Source organism: Phyllostomus discolor, chromosome 8, assembly GCF_004126475.2.
Source record: "Phyllostomus discolor isolate MPI-MPIP mPhyDis1 chromosome 8, mPhyDis1.pri.v3, whole genome shotgun sequence".
NCBI lineage: Eukaryota > Metazoa > Chordata > Mammalia > Chiroptera > Phyllostomidae > Phyllostomus > Phyllostomus discolor.
Window position 1 is genome coordinate 57,386,031 of NC_040910.2, and position 19,534 is coordinate 57,405,564.

Sequence of the window (19,534 nt, forward strand, 5' to 3'; positions counted from 1 at the left end):
AGAGACCACAGTAAGGCTCTCTCACCTGTGGCCCCTTCCTCTGCCTATCCCTGACCAGCCCTGGTGTTTCCCTGTGGGGCCCATCGGGGCCAGATCTGTGAGGAGTGGACCAGCTTCCCCACAGCAGTCACCGCTGGATCTGTTCGCCTCACCACACCAGGAAATAACAAAGCCCAGATCTGAAAACAAGGGGTGCCAGTGGAGTAGGAAGCTGGGGGTGACTCACAGGTTCGCTGTGTCTTGCAGGAAGCATGGGCAAGGGCAGAGGCAGGGCTGTTCAGGCATATGCAGACACCTTCAGAGCACCCCAGTGCCCGGGCTCACTCACCTTCCCGTGGCTCAGCAGGATTATCCTCACCAGCACCACGTTGATGTGGGCTCCCAAGGACTCGTCGTGGTAGATTTCATTGACCTGAAAGACCACCAGGGAGATGTTGTCAGTGGGACTCTCAGGCCCAAAGACCAGTCCTGGCTTTCTTTGCCAATTACATCACCACCCACCCAGCCCACACTTATCCCTTGTCCCCAGTTTACACCAGGCATCACCTTTGCTGGCAGCCCAGCCCTTCCTTCCTCTGTGCCACCTGCCTCGCAGCCACTACTGCTGCAGGATGATGGCCACCACTTCTTGGCGCCCTCCTGCCAGCCCAGGTACTCTCCACCTGGAGCCTGCGGCCTGGGACACTGCTCCTCTGTTGGCATTGGGCCCTTAACTGCACATAGCCTTTCCTTCAGAGTGACCTGAGGCTCTATACAATCCAGAGGCAGGGACAGGGCCAGCACTGCCAGCGCCAGAAATCAGTCACCACCACTTGTCACTGTTTGGAAGGGGTCTGTGCAGACCCAGCACCAGATCTGACTGTGTTGGTGAAGAAGGGACATCAGCCAGTATAGAGGTGATTTCTGTGCTCTGTTGGCACTCTGCAGCTCATGTCATTGGCTTCCTTTGTAATCTACCGCTGGCTTAGTCTCACGTATTTTATTTTTTGCATTGAAGAACATTATTCTGAGCAGGTGTTCATGGGCTTCACTAGATGCCAAGGGGGTCACAGCATAAGAAAGGGGAGGGACCCCAATCCCCACAGCATAGCCAGCACAGCCTTGTGCAAACGTCGGCCGGTTTTCCCACAGGTTCATCTGACACAGACCCTGCTGCACACACTCTCAGGGCTCTGCCTGGGCGGCCCCTCGCTGCCACCTCCTGTGCTGGCTGAGCAAACCTCTGCTCCAGGCAGCCTGACCTCCAGTCGCTTGCTCTCTGAAGGGCCTCCCAAGTCTGATGTGCTCCTCAGTGAGCGCTGGGTCCATTGTTCTCCAGGTCTCTGTGTCCCCCACGATGGTAAGCTGCAGTCCCCTGTACCTTCCCTGAGTGTCCCCAGCAGCTCCCAGCCAGTGCTCAGAACCCTGAAAGAACCCACCCACTCAGGCTGTCGCTGAGTGGGGGACTGAACTGTCTGCACCCCTGAGTGCACTCGGGGCCCAGGGGCTGCTGATGGCGCCCTGAGAGGGTGGAGCCACTTCGCTGTCTCAGGGCAGCACTGTACCTGCTCCCAACCCCAACTTGCAGTCTCTGTCTGAGCAATGATAACAGCTTCCTATACAGAGCAGGAAGACCCTTTGGGAAACCTGAGGGTTAACAAGGAAAATCACGTACTGACAGATCAAATTCTGTTCTGGCCCCACCCCTGGGAAGGAACGGCTGATTGTCAAACCCACTCATACCTTAGCTTCCTCTCTGTGAAACAAGGTGGCAGTCCCCACCGCACAGATCTGCTGAGGACTGACTCTGCACATGTGTGAGAAGGGATGTGGTGAAAATGGTGAAATGCCCTACTTGTCACTGCTGTTGCTCGGGTTGCCGCAGGCCCCGAGGTCTCAGGGGCAGGGTGCACGCCCCTAAAACACTGGCCATCTGGCCCAGCTTTGAGGGTCAAACTAGACATTTTAGTCCACAGCAAGACAATAGCTCTAAAACCCAGTTTTTCTTAAGAGAGAAATGGTTTTTTTGTCTTCAAAGTAGTCGCTTTATCTATTACCAGCAAAACTGGCCAATTTGGCTCCGGGAGCTTGGCTGAAAGTCATGGCGCAGAAATAAAGAAGGCAGTGGCACAGGGAGGGCGCTTGGCAGCAGGAGGGGTGGGAAGGGGGATAGGGGAGGCTGGGGATGGCAAAAAAACCGGCCTTGATCTTTGAGGAGATGATGGCAGGGAGAGCTTGAACCGCTGTGCCCACTGGGGGACTGGCTCACATTTGGGGGTTGGCTTCAGAGAGCAGCAATGGAGGCACGAGAAGCTTCAGAAGCAAGAGGCCTGCAAGGGTAGCCAAGCTTCCAGCTATGTCAGGGTGGGAGGTGATCCAGGGACAGTGAGCAGGATGGTTGGGGCCAGAGCTGGGTCTCAAAGAGCCCCAGGGCACTGGCCAGCAGGAGGGGAGTCTGCAGCAGAGAGAACAAACTCTGAGGGACCCAAACCACAGGTCTGCATCCTGGAGGGCCACTGCCCAGAGCAGGCTGGGACAGACGTGTACGGGGGGCTGCGCTATGTGTGCATCCCTATGCAGAGGGAAGAGGGAAAAGTGACAAACGGCCCTACTGTGGACTGAACTATGTCCCCAAATTCATATGTTGAAACCCCAACCACCAGTGTAATGGTGGGAGGTGATCAGGGTTAGGTGAGACCATGAGGGTGGGGATCCCCTGGTGGGATTAATGCCCTTATAGGAAGAGATGCCAGAGAGCTGTCTCTGTCTCTCTCTCTCTCTGTCTCTCTCTCTCTGCCGTGTGAGGACGTGGCAAGAAGGTGGCTGTCTGCAGGATGAGAGCCCTCACCAGGAACCAACCAGCTGGACCTCCAGCCTCCACAGCGTACACTGCAATTGTGTGCTGTTTAAGCCACCTAGCCTATGGTGTTTAGTTAGAGTGGCCAGAGCTGACTATGACCAGCATGAAGTCAAGCTCAAGTTCTGACCTGAGTTATCCCCCTAACAGCTTTCAAATGGGAAAAGCCTGAACCCCTCTCACGGGCCAGGGTACACTTTTCCTTCTGTGCTGTGGTGAGGGAAGCCGCAGTTAGAAGTAAATGAAGTTGGGTTTTCCCCATGTTTGAGCTTGCTGTGTAAATGTCCATCCCACCATGCACTGACCCCCAGCTCAGTGACAACAGACCTGTCCTAGGTTCTCAGTGGGACAGCAGATCTGACCTCCTTCCTCCGCCCGAGACACTCAAGGGCTCCCCAGTGCCCCAGGAGCAGGCTGTTCAGCCCCTTCTGGGCAGGCCTGGCTGGCTTCTCTGTGATCCACTTCCGCCGCTTTCCTCCAAGAGCCCTCAGTCTCACAGCTCCGCCTTCATGAAACCTGGCAGCTCTCTGGCTGCTGTGCAAAGGCTCATGCCTGGAATTCCCTCTTCTCCCCTCCAGCCCCTGGATTCTTGAAATATCTGAAGAGCATTCAAAGAAACAAAGTCCAAATAATAAATGCATTTCAAAGGAGGGGGGCAGTTACTGCCCTGTTTAATCTCCTACCCCTACCCTAAAGCCCTTCCACTGCAACTGGGATAAAATCAAAACCATGCTGCTTCTTGTCAGGTGGGCCTGGCCAGACCTGGGCTCCCGGCATGGGGAGAGCCCTCCCTACCCCAGGGCCTTTGCACTTGCTGTGCCCTCTGGCTCTTCATTTTCCCTCCCCCATCACTGTCCCCTGCTCAAAGCACCTGGAATGCCCGCTGAAGGAGCTGCTCCCAGACTTGACAGTTACTTGGAACAGGAGGTGCCTCTCCTCCTTGCTCTCTGCTGTGTCCCCAGCAGTGTCCAGCACACAGTAGGTGGTCAGTAAAGAGTTTTACATAAACGAAGGAGGGGGTAACTTTGGAGACATGGACCAATAGGAAATGGGCCAAGTGTGTGACAGCAGTGGGCCCCTGAGGCCCTGCAGTGATCTAGACCTCACGTGAGGGCCCAGTGCCTCGAGCCTGCCCCGAGTCCTGAGTGCTGGGCAGCTGCTCTCCTCAGCCAGGCTGCAGCGGGCTGGCAGGCTGGGACAGCGTCCCTGAGCCTGGTCTGAGAAATTGCTCCAGGAATCTTGAAACCTGGGAGAAAATGTTCACTGCGGCAGCCCTTCCTTCATGGACGGCGGCCAAGGACTCTCTCATTTGGGGAAATACCTTATAATGAACCTTTTGCTTGTTAAAAGATGCGGTCAAGTTTCTGCTCTGGACTAGGCACCGAGCTGGGACTGGCTCTGTGTGACAATGGAAAGCCACCCTTCTCTGTGCAAGAGCTGCCTCTTGCCCTGTGCAGCTGTGAGCCCAGTGCCCCAGCCACAGAGCCCAGGCCCAGCCCTGGGTCCCCGCAACAAGCAGGGCTTCAGGCAGGCCACAGCCACCCTCCTCTCCCCCATAAGCCTCAGAACTTGTGGGGTGCAAGCTCCAGCCCTGAGGTGTGATCTCTGACCAGAGTCCAACAGGGCACAGCCAACACCTCACCAGTGATGTTCATTCCTCCTGTAGCTCATATTCTTCTGCTGTTCCACCAGCATTTCCACCCAAGGAGAGAGAGAGGGCTGCATGTATCACTAGGACAGTGTCCTAGCACCTGGGAAGCCCCAGGGACAGGGATGGTGGAGCAGATGTGCCCCAGTTGACTGAGAAGGGGAGGGGAGGTGGCTGAGCAGAGTGGGAAGTCAGGCTCAAGGTTGTGGCCCCCACCCTTGCTGTGGCTCCCTCACCCCTTTAAGGTCAAACAGATCCGAGGGCTATGGGCCCTGCTTCCCACCCAGACCCTAAGCTGAGCCACATAGCATGAGCAGAGTCCACGTCCAGAGTGGTGCCAAGAGGAGTGAGATCAGTGAGCAGGCCCAGGAGCAGCCTGGCTCCCAGGCCCAGAGGGGTGTGTGGGCTCCAGATGCACCAGCTGTGTGGGCAGGGTGGACATCGCAGGCCTGGGACTGAGAGTGGCTACAGAGTGGACAGATCATAGGGCACCGGACCCAACCTCGACCATCCAGGGCCCAGTGCACTTGAGCAGCCCAAGTGAACAGCCTGAAGCCAGACCTGTCCCCCATGCCCACGGAAAAGATGATGAAGAGTCAGGCCAGACTCCTCACGGTCTCTAGGGTCCCAGGGTCCCCAAGTGGTGAGGAAAAAAGGAGAGACCCTGCCCAGCAGGTGTCCACCCAGAAAAGACTGAGGAAGCCAGACCAGCTCCGACTCCCACCTGTGCCCTGCACAGGTAGGAGACTCCAGGGTTAGCATTCCCAGGGGCACTTGGGAGCCTCAGGTGGCCTTGCCTGCTGATCCCTGGCCGGACACTGTGGGGACCTTTGCCTTGCTGGAAGTGAGAGCAAGGGGTGAGCATGGTGGCATGGGATCTGTCCTCCTGAGCAGCCCCTGACCCCCAACCTTCCCCCCCTGCACTGCTCCCCAGCTCAAAACAGGCACCAGAAGCGTGGCACAGGGGACAGATGTGGAGGAGATAGGAGTCCAGACCTGAGGGAGGGGGCCTGAGTGCCCCGTAGATTACTCTGAGTCTGAAAGGCCACGGGGAGCCTGTAACCCCTAGAGCCAGGCTGTCATGGGGAGGGGTCTCAGGACTGCCTGTCCCCACATGCTGTGTGTCCTGAGCGGGGTGGGGGCCGGGGCAGGAACAGTCTCGGGGGCCGTGATGCTAATGCAGACACTGCTCCCTCCAGGCCACCCTCCACAGGGCCAGCGATCTCATATCCTCATTTGTCAGATCGCCACCTGCCCCTCCATTCACCAGACCTGTGCTCCCGGGGCTGGGAGCCTCCTCAGGGCCCGGACCCTGGTTGGCTCCCAAGTGCCCCAACAGCCACTCCTGCTGGCCAGCTTGGTCCTTCAGAGGCCTCCATGTCCTGAACCCCCAAGCTTGCCCCACCCCATGCCTCGCACCCAGGAACCCTCTGAGGGCATGACGCCCTCTGCCCAGAATGGCAGTGGTGCTGCTGTTGGAGCCAGCTGGAGGCTTACCTCCTCCCCAGCCCAGCAGAGGGCGCTGCTGAAGGGCTGCCAGGGCCCTTGTCCTCCTTTCTGCCCTACTTCAGGCAGGCAAGTGTCCCCAGGGGAGCCAAGCTTCTCGAGGACAACAGCTGCTGGGCAGATGTCACACACACAAAGGAATGACGGTAGCACCTCAATGGTCAGCTCTGACCTTCCAAGACCTGTATTAGGTCTCACGTCCTTAACTTCCCACACTCTGCCAGGGAGCATCATTATACCTGTTTCACCACTGGGGAAACTGAGGCTCGGAAAGATTGAGAAACTTGCTCATGAGCATGAGTGGGAATCGGGGCAAAGGCTCTGGAGAGCGATGTAGGAAACATGCTGCAATTATAGCCACCAGCCCCTGGGGCCAGATCTGCAAACCCCTAGCCTCTGTGATGGAGAAAGGCCCTGGGTATGAGAGGGGAAGCACAAGGGTGCCCCTGAGGCTCCTGGGACTGGGTTCCATGCAGGGGCAGAGTCTGTTTCTTCAGGGGAGTCTCTGGGACCATAACCACTTTATGGGGCTTCATTTATTCAGTTACTTATTCAAAAGATGTTTAATCAACATCTATTATGTGCCAGGCCGTTGGCCAGATAATTGAACATGCACATCAGATAGATGCAGTCCTGAAGCCTCACACTGAATGTATGCTGCCTCCTGTGAACCCCTAACCCTTCCGAGAGAGACACACTGGCAGGGGCCCCCAGCAGGGAGCAGGACCCCAGGGTTGCTGGATTACAGCTCAGCAACAGGTGCAGGAGGAGTTACAGACACACCAGACCAGACAGCAGCCCATGCTGTGACAGTCCCTGCTGTTCTGGCTCAGCTGTCACCTCCTGCTGGAGTCTGCATGGCACAAGCTCTGCAGCTGCCTCCAGCTGTCACTGAGGAGGTCTGCTGCCTGGCCCTCCTGGTTCACAGGGATGCCCACACCCACTCTGACAGCCACCAGCTCCCCCAGGGAGGCTGAGTGTCCTTCTTAGGTGTCAGGAGGCCTTCCGTAGGGGGCAGGGGCATGGGGGGAGTAGAGGGAGGTAGAGGCAGAGGTAAGGACAATGTGGTACACCCCTCAGAACCATCTCCATTTTCCTTATCATCACTGGTGTCAACCCACACCACTGGAATGGGCTCCACGCAGGCAGGACCCCAGTCTCACTGTCCACCACCCTCCCAACACTTGCGTATTGTCCGGCATGTGGAGGGCACTCTGTAGACACATACTGAGTGGATGAGAGACGGAGCAGGTGAATGAACCTTAGAGAGGCTAGGAAGACACTGTGGACAGAAGAGCCAAGGGGAAAACCAGGAGTCACAGAACCATACAGGAAGCAGAGTGGGGGGTAGGCAAGTGTCCCCAAGTGCTGTCGGGAGTCAGAGAAGCCAAGGAAAGAACACACCTGAGGGTGGCCTTCCTCAGGAGTTCAGGAGTATTCTCTCTTCAGCCAGAAGAGTGGGGACAGGACGTCGTCTGGGCTGCGTCCCTGAGGGGGGTCTGACTTTCCACAGGCACAGAAATCCTATCTTCCTCACCTGAGTCATGCCATCATCCTCTCTGAGCTTCGGTGACCCCACCCAGGGACAAGAGCCTTGCAGGGCCACTGGGACCACGTAGAGACAGCTTCTAAGCTCCTCCCCACGCGGGGCCAGCTGTGAGCACTCAGACTCCTCAGGCCCTGTGCAGAGGCATTTCTGATGACAGAAGCCATGAGCCCCAAACTCCTGAATACAGGTGTTTCTCTTTCAGGACCCCAAAACAGCCTCGGCCCTCTGCTCATGTAGTATCACAGTGGGTCCTGGGGCCCCTGGCCTCACAGGAGGCTGTGCTGACCTCATGTGTTGCCTTGACCACAGCACCCTGCCCTCCAGAGGCCGGCCAGGCATGGTGCTGCGGAGATGCCACTGGGTGTTCACACAGGCCGTCCTGCCCCTGCAGCAGCACCAACACACTCCAGGGGCCTCCTGCGTTAGGGGTGCCCTTCCCAGACCCCCCTCAAGGCCCCGTATCTTTGTGATTAATCCAAGTGTTAACCGAGGTGTGAGTGCTCGATCCTGCCCTGCTCCCCGATTCTCCCGGGCTCCGAGCCCTCTGAGCACAGGCACACGACAGCTCATTTCTACACCCAGAGCCCCGAAAGTGGCCAGTTTACACCAGGGATCTGGGGTGCCCAATGCACTAACACGTGATCAGGGATAGCTCACATCTGTGAGACATCCTCCATGCACCCAGCACTGCGGTGAGCACCTTTCTGGTGTCTAACTGCAGTCATGCTCAGAACAGCCCCGGGGGGTGGAACAACTGCCCCATCCCAGCGCACTGCGGGCAGACAAAGGCCCCCTCTTGCCCAGGCCAGAAGGAACACCCCCCGCCCCCACTGATGGGCCAGACTTGCCTGCAGCTGCACTCTGGTTCCCTTGTGCTGTGTGAGGTCTTCATTTCAATTTGCTGACATTAAAAAATAATTTGATTTCCTATAAAAATTGGACTTCCAACTCCTCATGGAAAAAAAGAGCCAGCAACATGGGGCCTGCTTACTCCTACATGACCACAGTGAGTGAGCACGGGGTGGGGGTGCTGCAGGGCATGGTGCCTCAGCCACTGCAGTGCTCACACTCCACACTGCCCACAGCCACTCTGGCCCCCGGCCCTGCCTCCTGCCTGGCTCCCACTAGCACCTGAGAGGACCACCCTTTCCTAAGCAGTGTGGCAGCCTCACACACCATGGGCCCTGCCAGCCCTATTTCCGGGCAGTGCATGGGGACACGCACAAGGTGCAGGAACAGCACAGGCATGCCCTGGGCCCATGGTACCAGCAGGCCCTGGGGCTGGGGAGCTGTGTGTGACGAGGGAGCCTCTGCTCCCTGTCCCGTCCCCTCTCCCGCTGTGCGAAGGTCAGGCCCAAACCCAAATGTGTCCCCCTTGCCCAGAAGCTGAGCTGGATTCCCTGAAACTGAAGGCGCCAAGGGTTGTGTCCAGTTTCAGAGATGCTTGTCTCTGTCCCAGGCACCACAGCCAGAGACATGTGAACAGGACTTGGGGCTGCGTCTCCCTGTGGCTGGTACATGAGAGCCCCCCGCCCTGCCCCAGGACTAGCAGAAAACATTCCTGTCGCCCTCACCCCATGCAGCCTGCCCACCGTCACCACATGGCCCCAACATTCCTGCAAGCTGCTGACGAATGGAGACGGCATGCCTCTGTTGTTTGCAAACCCTGGCAAGGCTTTGGGAAGCCCGGGCCAACTTCTGGATTAAATTAGAAAAGAAAAGAGGAAAAAATCTGAGTCCTGGCATAGACAAAAACCATTCATTCGACAAACACTGTTTCAGAACATACTGTACAGAGACCTGTTTCTTTTTCTTAAATATATTTTAGTTATGCTATTACAGTTGTCCCATTTTCCCCCTTCACTCCCCTCCACCCTACAACCCTTCCTACCCACATTCCCCCCCTTTAGATCATGTCCATGTGTCATAAGTTCTTTAGCTTCTACATTTCCCATACTATTCTTGCCCTCCCCCTATCTATTTTCTACCTACCATCTATGCTACTTATTCTCTGTACCTTTCCCTCTCTCTACCCCTCCCACTCTCTGTTGATAACCCTCCATGTGATCTCCATTTCTGTGGTTCTGTTCCTGTTCTAGTTGTTTGCTTAGTTTGTTTTTGTTTTTGTTTTAGGTATGGTTGTTAATAATTGTGAATTTGTTGTCATTTTACCATACATGTTTTTTACCTTCTTTTTCTTAGATAAGTCCCTTTAACATTTCATAACATAAGGATTTGGTGATGATGAACTCCTTTAACTTGACCTTATCTGGGAAGCACTTTATCTGCCCTTCCATTCTAAATGAAAGCTTTGCTGGATAGAGCAATCTTGGATGTAGGTCCTTGCCTTTTATGACTTGGAATACTTCTTCCCAGCCCCTTCTTGCCTGCAAGATCTCTTTTGAGAAATCAGCTGACAGTCTGATGGGAACTCCTTTGTAGGTAACTGTCTCCTTATCTCTTGCTGCTTCTAGGATCCTCTCCTTCATTTTACTCTTGGCTAATGTAATTAGGATGTGCCTTGGTGTGTTCTTCCTTGGGTCCAACTTCTTTGGGACTCTCTGAGCTTCCTGGACTTCCTGGAAGTCTATTTCCTTTGCCAGATTGGGGAAGTTCTCCTTTGTTATTTGTTCAAATAACCTTTCCACTTGTTGCTCTTCCTCTTCTCCTTCTGGTACCCCTATAATTCGGATGCTGGAACGTTTAAAGGTGTCCTGGAGGTTCCTAAGCCTCTCCTTTTTTTTTTTTTGAATTCTTGTCTCTTCATTCTTTTTTGGTTGGTTGTTTCTTTCTTCCGTCTGGTTGACTCTATTGATGTGAGTCCCAGTTTCCTTCTCATCACTATTGATTCCCTGTACATTTTCCTTTATTTCACTTAGTATAGCCTTCCTTTTTTCATCTAATTTGCGACCAAATTCAACCAATTCTGTGAGCGTCCTGATCGCCAGTACTTTGAACTGTGCATCTGATAGGTTGACTATCTCTTCGTCATTTAGTTGTATTTGTTCTGGAGCTGTAATCTGTTCTTTCATTTGGGCCATTTTTTTTTTTATCTTGATGTGCCTGTTACAGAGTGAGGGGTGGAGCCTTAGGTGTTCACCAAGGCGGGTCAACCCAGTCACTGGGTTATGACTCTGTATGTGGGGGAGGGGTCCAAGAGGGAACAATGGTGCTTGCTCTGCTCTCTGCTGGATTTCCGTCACTTCTGCCACTTCCCCTAAGCAAACTGGGCCCTTCTAGTGCTGATTCCTGTGTGGGTGGGTTTGTGTACATTCTAGGACCCTGTGGGTCTCTCCAGCGAACTCTCCTGTGAGGCTGGAAGTCTCTCCTGGCACCTCAGCCTCCATAGGTGTTTTCCATTGGTGTTTGGGGGCTTTATTTCTCTGAGATGGGACCCTGGGTTGTGCGGTCTGTCTTGCTCCCCAGTTTGGCCTGGTTTATCTGCGCACGAATGTGGGACTGCCCAGTCTGCAAGCCACCTTGTACACACTGCCCCTCCACAATCCCCTGCCTTGCTGGTTCCGCAAGGTTCCAGCAAGGAACCGCTGGTCCTCGCAGGTTCCTGCTGCTGCCTTGTGCACCCAGGGTCCGCTAGCCACTGCTTTTTTTGCCTAGACCCTCTCTGCCCTGCCACCTGATTCCTCCCCTCCTACCAGTCTGGATGAATGTGTCTATTTTAATTCCTTGGTTGTCAAACTTCCATACAGTTTAATTTTCTGTCAGTACTCGTTGTTATTTTGTTTCTAGATTATTGTCCTTATTTTGGTTGTGGGAGGAGGCACAGTGTGTCTACCTACGCCTCTGTCTTGGCCAGAAGTTCCAGAGACCTGTTTCTAAGCTCAGACGGGTCTGAGGGCACGGCCTGAGCTCCGGAAATTCAGAAGGTGCTTGGGTTGCCGAGTTCTTACTGGGCCAAAGGAGTGGCGACCCTCAGCAAGTGAGGCGCCTTAGGCGCTCAGAGCTCTTCCAGAACACAAACAGTTATGGGGGAGAGAGGGCTCTTCTGCCTAGAAACCTGCTCCTCCTGCTCATCTGATTGCTTTGAAAAGCATCCCCACAGTGACTTCACAGGCCCACTGGGGGCAAGGCTGAGGAGCAGGTGGGGTTGGGCTAGGGTCTGAGCAGGGAGAGGGTAGAGCTCAGCTCAAGTGCAAGGTCCCTATAATGGCCTTCAGCAGGGTGTCCAACCTGTGGCCCACAGCCCAGGATGGCTGTGAGTGAGGCCCCACACAAAATCACACATTTACTTAAAACATTGTGAGAATTTTTTTTTTTTGCTGATTACATTTCATAATGTATTTAATGTGTGGCCCCAGATGACTCTTGTTTTTTTTTGGCTCAGAGACGCCAAATGGTTGGATCTCCTGATGGAAAGCGGTGCCCAGTTGTAGGGGCTGGGAGGAGCTGAATGGGGCAAAGAGAAGCTTGTCTCCTGGGGCCACCTCTTGCCAGGGACCGTGACATGCAGAGTTATTTTGCATGTGAATTTGCAAACAGCACACAGAGGCAGTAGGGCCGCGCCTGGATGAGCCCACTGCTGCGTGCCAGAGAAAGTTTATTTCCAAGATGAGGGGAAGGGCCGGATTTGGCCCTCAGGCAGTAGTTTTGGCAACTCTGCTTTCAAGTTTCCAGTACATCTTGAGGAATTCATGTGACTTTTGCTTTGACTCAGGGATATGACCAAGGTACTTTAATGTAACATTGTGGTTTAAAATGCTTGCTGTCCAAAGAAGTGGAACTTCGGGAAAGACCCTTCACCTCTGTCCTGTGACCTTGGCAGCCTCGGGCAAGCCTCCTGGGAGCAGGGGCTGCCCTCAGGGGTGGCTGCATCGACCACAGTCGTCCGCCTGCCGGGTACAAGGGGCACAAGTAGCTGGCAGCTCATCCCGGCAGCTCGGGGCTTTGGTGGACAGTGAGGCCCAGGAGCAGTACGGCCAGGCCTTTGGTTTCTCCAGGAAACACAGGATTGAAACCAATGCTTCAGTTAAATACTATTAAGCCATAGAGGAAGCACTGATCTTGAGCTCAAAGTTTGTATTTCTTGAATTCTTGGCACAAATAGATTTTACTTTTAAAAATTCATATGCAGCCCTGGCTGGTGTGGTTCAGTGGATTGAGCACTGGCCTTTGAACCAAAGGGTTGCTGGTTCAATTCCAAGTCAGAGCACCTGCCTGGGTTGCAGGCCAGGTCCCTGGTCCAGGGGCGTGTGAGAGGCAACCACACATTGATGTTTCTTTTCCTCTCTTTCTCCCTCCCTCCCCCCTCTCTAAAAATAAATAAATAAAAGATCTTTAGGAAAAAAATAAAAATGCATATGCAAACCTGTTACTTTAATCCTTGCTCTGGTGTTCCCCCATAGCATTGACCCCTGGCCTCCTGGGCACCTGAGCTGGTGGAGAAGGGCCACTGCCTGTGCCTGGCAAGGTGACCAGTGAAGCCACAAGCACAGGGCACAGGGCTGCATCCCAGCCCAGCTTCTTGGGCTGTCAGGTGCATGTGGCCACAGTGCTGAGCTTGCAAGCAGAGGCCAGCTCAGGCGCTGGCACAGCAAGTCTGCACACGGGCACATCCCACACACACGGTCAGCAGCAGGTGTGTTCAGGAGTGTTGGCTATGTCCTGGCCTGGGAAGACCAGACATACAGCAGGGAACACGCTTCCGAGGAGGAAAGGTTGAACAGGACAGCGGCTCCCCACACACAAGTGAGCTGGGCAGAGGGGCACTCCTGGTCCCCAAGGCTGGGCCTGGTGGAGGCCAGATGAGCCTGTGGAAGGCTGGAGGGAGCAGGAACAGGATGATAGCAGGGGACAGCTGGGCAGACCCACGTGGGAGCCAGGAGCCCAAGAGGGGCCCAGCCCCGGTGCAGGCCAGCCTAGAAGAGGCAGCAGGTTGTGTGGGCCACCCCTCAAATGAGAGGTGGAGGCTCTCTGGTGGCTTTCCCTGGGGTCCCAGCCTCTCGGAACAGGCTAAGGGCGCCTGAGGCTAAGGCCCAGAGCCTGGCCCTAGCGCCTTCTAAGGCACCTCTTTCTTCACCTGGGCAGAAGTTGAGGGCAGGGCAGCCTGGAGCTGAGTGTCTCGATGGGCAGGGATGGGAACAGGCTTGGGGAATGGGCCCCAAGGCCAGCAGGGCAGGGCATGGGGAGGTGGGGCTGGGCTACAGGGTCCAGCCCATGACTACTGGTTCTAGGTTTACGGGCAGGTAGCCAGCCTGTGTGGGGAAGGGCCCCACCCTCAGGGCTTAATGCTCCGCAGTTGCCAGTCTTACAAATCTTTGTTTCACCTTTGAACTTGTGTTAAGAGGGTGAAGTTGGATAGGATATGGAGGCCTTGGCTCATAGGTGGTCCCTCCTCCCTAAGACAAGTTCTTAGACACCTATTCCCAAGCCTGTGACCACCGATGACCTCAGCCCCTGGCAGGGTCCTGGATGCACATGTCAAAAGGGTCAGGGTGGGTGCATATGCCACATAGCATCTCAAGCCAGGGCATGACTGTGGCCAACCTGCCCCAGGTAGACAGCCCAGCACAGGTTCAGAGGAGGGAGCCTCTCGTGCACCCCCACGCAGGCTGCTGTGCTGCTGCTGGGCACCACGTGTTTGGCCAAGGGGAGAGGAAGGGCCCAGCAGGCAGTCCCATTGTGCATAAATCTTCCAGGACTGCACTGTCCAATATGGCAGCCACTAGCCACCCTGATGTTTCAGTGCAACAGCAAATGAATTACAAATATTAAGTTACCTGTTAGGATGGCGACTATCAAAGATAACAAGTGTTGGTGGAAATGTGGAGAAATTGGAACCCTCATGCCCTACTGGTAGGAATGCTTTTCACTAGCAGGTGCTGTGCAAAACAGTACAGAGGGTCCTCAAAAAATAAAAAATAAAATTATTTTATGGTCCAGCAATTCCATTTTTGGGCACAGACACAAAAGCACTGAAAGCAGGGACCGGAACAGACAGACACTGTGCCCCAGGTTCACAACAGCGTGCCCACAACAGCCAAAGGTGGGAACCACCGACTGTCCACCCACAGAGGAATGGACACACGGACTGTGGTCTCATACGATGGAGCCTCAATTGGCCTTAACAAGGATGGAGCTCCTGACACCTGCTACCACATGGGCGAACTTTGAAGACAGTGTGCTCCGTGAAGTCAGGCCGGCACAGAAGGGCTGATGCTGTAATTCCACTTATAGGGGTCCCTGGAGGAGTCCAGGTCATAGAGACAGAGAGTAGGGCAGCAGCTTCCGGGACCCAGGGCAGGGGTGGGGGTGGGGGGGTGGGAGTGCTTAATGGGGACAGGTTTTCAGTTTTGCAAGATGAAAAGAGTTTTGGAGAGGGTTGGTGGTGATAGCTGTATAACAACATACATGTATTTAATACCATTAAATTATACACTTAAAAATGGTGAAGACAGTAAATTTTATGTTACATTGGAAAAAATAAATTAAAAATTCAGTTCTTCTATCACAACAGCCACCTTTCAAGGGCTTAAGGGCCCTGTGGCCGGTGGCTGTTGAGCAGACAAGGCAGAATTAGAGCAGTTCCTTGCTAACAAGACAGTGTTGCTACCGAAGGTCCGTGTTTCTTCGGTCCCTTCCCCCAGGATCACCAAAGAGCTCCATGTGTCTTGAATGGGCCCCCAAGGCTCTCTCCCGGGTGTACATCAGCTTAAATGACGACTCGCAGCCTTAGACAGTATCAGCTGAGTCGTGCCCCAAGCACCCATCTCATCTCCGCTACCATAGTGCATTCATGGCGGGAGGTGGAGCTCAGACCCTCCACCCTGCTGCCCTGCACCCAGGACTATCCTGCAGGCCTTAGCCTCTGTACGACCAACCGCTGTGTCTGGGACAAGTACGCATCCAAGGAGACAGGGAAGAAGACACTGTCCAACTACTCCTTAGCTCATTGATTTATCTCCCCAAAGTAAAATTTGTTTCAATTTAAGAATTTTTATATTTCTCATGCTTTTCAAGAAATGAACCAAACCATCGTATTATCCAATTGAGGAATGGCTGAATGATGAGGGTGTAAATGAAGAGACTGAAGTTAACTAGCAAAACCAAGAGAAAGTTCTAGACTTCCTCCTTCAGGCTCATGTGGCAGGAGGTGTGTGCAACAGAAGGACCCTCTGCAGCAGCCTCAGGAGGAGTTTACAAGGAGTGCACCCAGCACCGCAGGCCTCGCTGTGCTTCTCAAGGCTACGTGCAGCCCTGGCAGTGGCCCAGTTGGTTGAGTGATACACCAGATGGCTGCGGTTTGACCCGGGTCAGGGCCCTTGCGGGAGGCAACCAATCACACATAGATGTTTCTCTCTTTCTTCCTCTCTTTAAAAATCAATGAACATATCCTTGGGTAAGAATTTTTTTTTTAAGTTTAATTCTAGATGTGTTGTCGCTGAATTAGATATCGCCACCATCATGATAAGAAAACCACATTTTACGCAGTAACTGAAAGGCCCGTTCACCTCCATTATCTTCCTTAATCCTCACGGCAATCCCAGAGATGGAGACTACTGACCCATTTCAAGGATGAGGAAACCAAGGCTTCCAGGACTGGGGCACCAGCCTGCAGCATTCTAGGTCCTGGCTCTGGGCACCCTGCCCACCGCCAGGCCCACACGTGCCTGCTTCCCTCCACAAATCTGCCCTCCCTGCCAGGACCCACGCACAGGACGCCCCTGCTCCCTCGCCACAGGGGTTCTCCCAGCTGCCCCTGCTCCCCTAGGGATCAGGCCTTCTCTGGGAAGGCTCTCCAGGTGCACTGGGCAGCGGGGACTGTGCCCCCTGTTGCCAATCAGGAGGCCACCCCAGAGGGAGGGGCGGGGCCTGCAATGGTGGGGGGAAGGTGGGGTGGCCCCTTCACCTCCCTTGTTAGGTAGACCGGGGCACACGACTGGGCAAGCCTGGGAAGGAGTAGGTGGTACACAAACACCCCATGAAGTAGGTCAGCTCCACAGGGAGAAATGGGGTCCCCTTCTGATCTTCAGTTCCTCCGGCTCCTCCAGGGAAAGCCCGGGTGGGTGTTGGTTTGACCCTAGGCAGCACACATCCACTTCATTTGTTTTTATCGCTTTACGTTTTACTTTTAGGTCACTTTTATGTAAAGTCAGGTTTCCTTTGTAAACAATTTTAAGTTTTACAAAGTCAGTTGATTTATAGGAAAATGCACAGTCCAGGTACAATGCAGGCATGGCAAAAGTCAAGAAAACTGGTACACAGATAACTGGAATTTGGGGAAAATCGCCTCAGCAGGTAAACAGACTTGCCAAGTCAGAATTAGCTCCCTGCCCCCATTGACAGATGAGAAAACTGAGGTTCAGTGTGGGACACAGGAAGGTTACCTTCTCTTCCCTGGGGACCCAGGGAGCCTCCCTGTGGCCATGTCACTCACCCCTGGTCCACTGGGGAACCACAGACAGCCCAGTGCCCTGGCCTACCTGCGTACCCGCCCCCCACCCCCGAGCTGCCCGCCCCACTTACAATGTTCATGAGCGTCAGCAGGTACTTCTGCACGTGTTCCTTCCCGTGGAACTGGACCACAGAGTCATCCACACCCAGCAGGACCTCAATGTTGTAGTCATCGTCGGCAGTGTGTCTGCGGGCCCTGCGCCTTGAGCTGTTGATCCGGTCCTCCAGGATGCCCAGGGTACGGCTAAGGCTATCCAGGCTTCCCGCAGAGGCCCCTGGAAAGACAGAGGACATGCGTACAGCAGCCGGCTCCCAGGGACACAGAAGCAGCAGGACAAAACCCCAGTCAGACACCACTTGGTGCCTGCCTGGCACCGGCTTGGCCATCATCTTGTTGAAATCTTAGAGCAAATGGAAGACATTCTTGTCCCATTTTGCAAGAGCACAGACTGAGTCTGAGAGGGCGGCAGTGGCACGCCAGGTGAGCTCAGCTCCCTTGGCTCACAAACCAACTCCTTGGCCCTGAAGAGCCCTGGCATAGTGCCCAGGGACCAGGGGAAGGGCTGGGAAGCCAGACCGCCCTGACAGGAGTGGGGTGGGCAGAGCCAAACTCTTTCATATAGTCACACACCCAACACTCAACAAGGGCTGCCCAGCTACCAAGGGGCTGGTCTCCTGAGTGTGGCCACCCTATTATAACTGGAGAAACTGAGGCCCCCCTTCCTGGGCAGTGTAAGTCCCACAGCATCTCCTCAGGCAGCTCCATCTCTGAACTTCCTGCTTAGCCCTCCACTGAAGTGAGGACCCTCATCTCTGGGCCAGATCCACCTAAGACCTCCCATGGGCACCTGTCCCCGGTTGAACTGTGTGTGCCCCAGGCCCCACCTGAGACAAAGGGTCCCTGGCTGAATTGTGCAGGGACCAGAACAAGCTCTTCTCACGACATCTCCCTCACAGTATTCCTGGCCAGTCTTCCTGGTCTCACCTGTTCCCACAGGTTTGGCACCTGGCCCCGGTTGGGGTGGAGGGACTAGGGCCTCTGGGGCCTCGGCTGAGGGCCCGGGGCCTGGCGCTCCATCAGGTCAAGGCTGTGGTCTCAGCATCTGTGGGGCTGCAGCTGCCTGCCATCCCACTTCCCTCCTCCGCTCCCACTGGGCTTGGGGTCCCACCATGGACTGGCTCTGCTCCCCAGCTCCTGCTTCTCCGAGGCATTCCCAAAGTGTGAGGAGGGAGTTTTCAGAGACTCCTGCCCTTGGAGGGGCCTTGGACCTCAGGTCATGGTGATATCACCAACCCGGGGAGGGCTGGCCCAGGCCTCAATGGCCCTATAGCTGAGGTGGGGCTGAGAGCCCACTTCAGCTGTCAGTACCCCTGCAGGCCACCCCTCCTAAGAGTCTTCCAGAAAAATTCTTCTCACTTGGCCCCAAAGCCTCTTGTCAGCTGACTCGTCCATACAGGGCCTGGCGCTCTTTGCATACCCTAGCACTGCACCACCGGGCTTCTCAGGGCAGCAGGCCCACTCATGGACAGGAGAACAGCAGCCCCTGGGTCCTTCTATACCACCTAGCCCAGTGCAGATGCCCCTTGTCCAGTGCTGGCACTTCTGTGCCCATTTTATAGACAGGAGGACTGATGCATGGAACCCCCAGGGAGGCTGCTGCCCAGCCAGGAGCTCTCTCCTTTACTCCTGCTGTTAGCTTTGAGGCGCAGGCCTGTGACTGGGCCATAGCACAGAGGCCAAGCAGAAAATGTGGGATGCTTGCTGTTCCTTGGTGTCTAGAAAAAGTGGGCTGCAGGAGGTGCAGGAGAAGCAGAGTGGGGAGCAACACAGAGAAGAGCAGTCAGTCAGGTCAGGCGCTTGCGTCCCTGTATCTCCTGGGCTCCTTGCGCCCCCTGCTCTGTTCTGGGCACATGCACACTCGAGTGCCTGTGGCTGGTGCTGCGAGGGGCAGCTCCTCGGAGGCAGGCAGGCAGCATCCCCATGCAGAGCCACTGCAGCTGAGCTTCCTGAAGATGACTCAGGGACATCCTTGTCTCTTCCAGAGGACAGACTGGCCACTTAAATCTGATGGAGGTTTGAGGAATTGCTGCTCTATTTTTACACATTTATTTCTCTGCACTTCCAACAAGGAGAGACAGCTCACCTTCAGAACCACCTTGGGAAGTATAGAAGTGGTAATTTTCACAAAAACTCTTCCCTGGGGAAGAGGCTGGATGCTTCCTTCTGTACCTGTTCAGCCAGGGGTCACTGAGGAGCAGTCCCTGGGCGACTCCAGCCCAGGCAGGCTCTCGTCAGGGCCACGTGGTGTTTTAAAAACACCTCAGTTGGTCAACAGTGTTTTAAAACTGAGAAATTTCTTGTTAAACAGGACCTAGAATAGCCAGTTTCTCTAAGGAATTAGGAGATGGGGTCACAGGACAGGTAGGTGTGGAGTGACAGTCACAGCAGGAGACAGAACACACAGAACCATGCCCCCAGGCCATCTGGACCCCAAAGGCAGCAGAGTGCTCCCCAACTTAGGGAGTCGCCCACAGGTCGGTGACCCCTGTGGCATTCCTTGGGGGAGTGCAAGGGGCTGCCATTGGG

The 19,534-nt window shown here is 54.9% G+C and overlaps 1 protein-coding gene across 2 annotated transcripts in view; it reads right to left on the reverse strand.

The window, feature by feature from the left end:
* Window positions 1–19,534, reverse strand: part of ADAMTS2 (ADAM metallopeptidase with thrombospondin type 1 motif 2) — a 256,584-nt gene that overhangs the window by 97,449 nt on the left and 139,601 nt on the right. For both annotated transcript variants that reach the window (XM_028534523.2, XM_036032769.1), the window contains exons 4-5: window positions 17,020–17,222; window positions 329–412 (exon numbers count right to left, since the gene is read on the reverse strand). In XM_028534523.2, coding sequence (XP_028390324.1) covers window positions 329–412; window positions 17,020–17,222 — 287 coding nt within the window. The remainder of the gene's footprint in view (window positions 1–328; window positions 413–17,019; window positions 17,223–19,534) is intronic.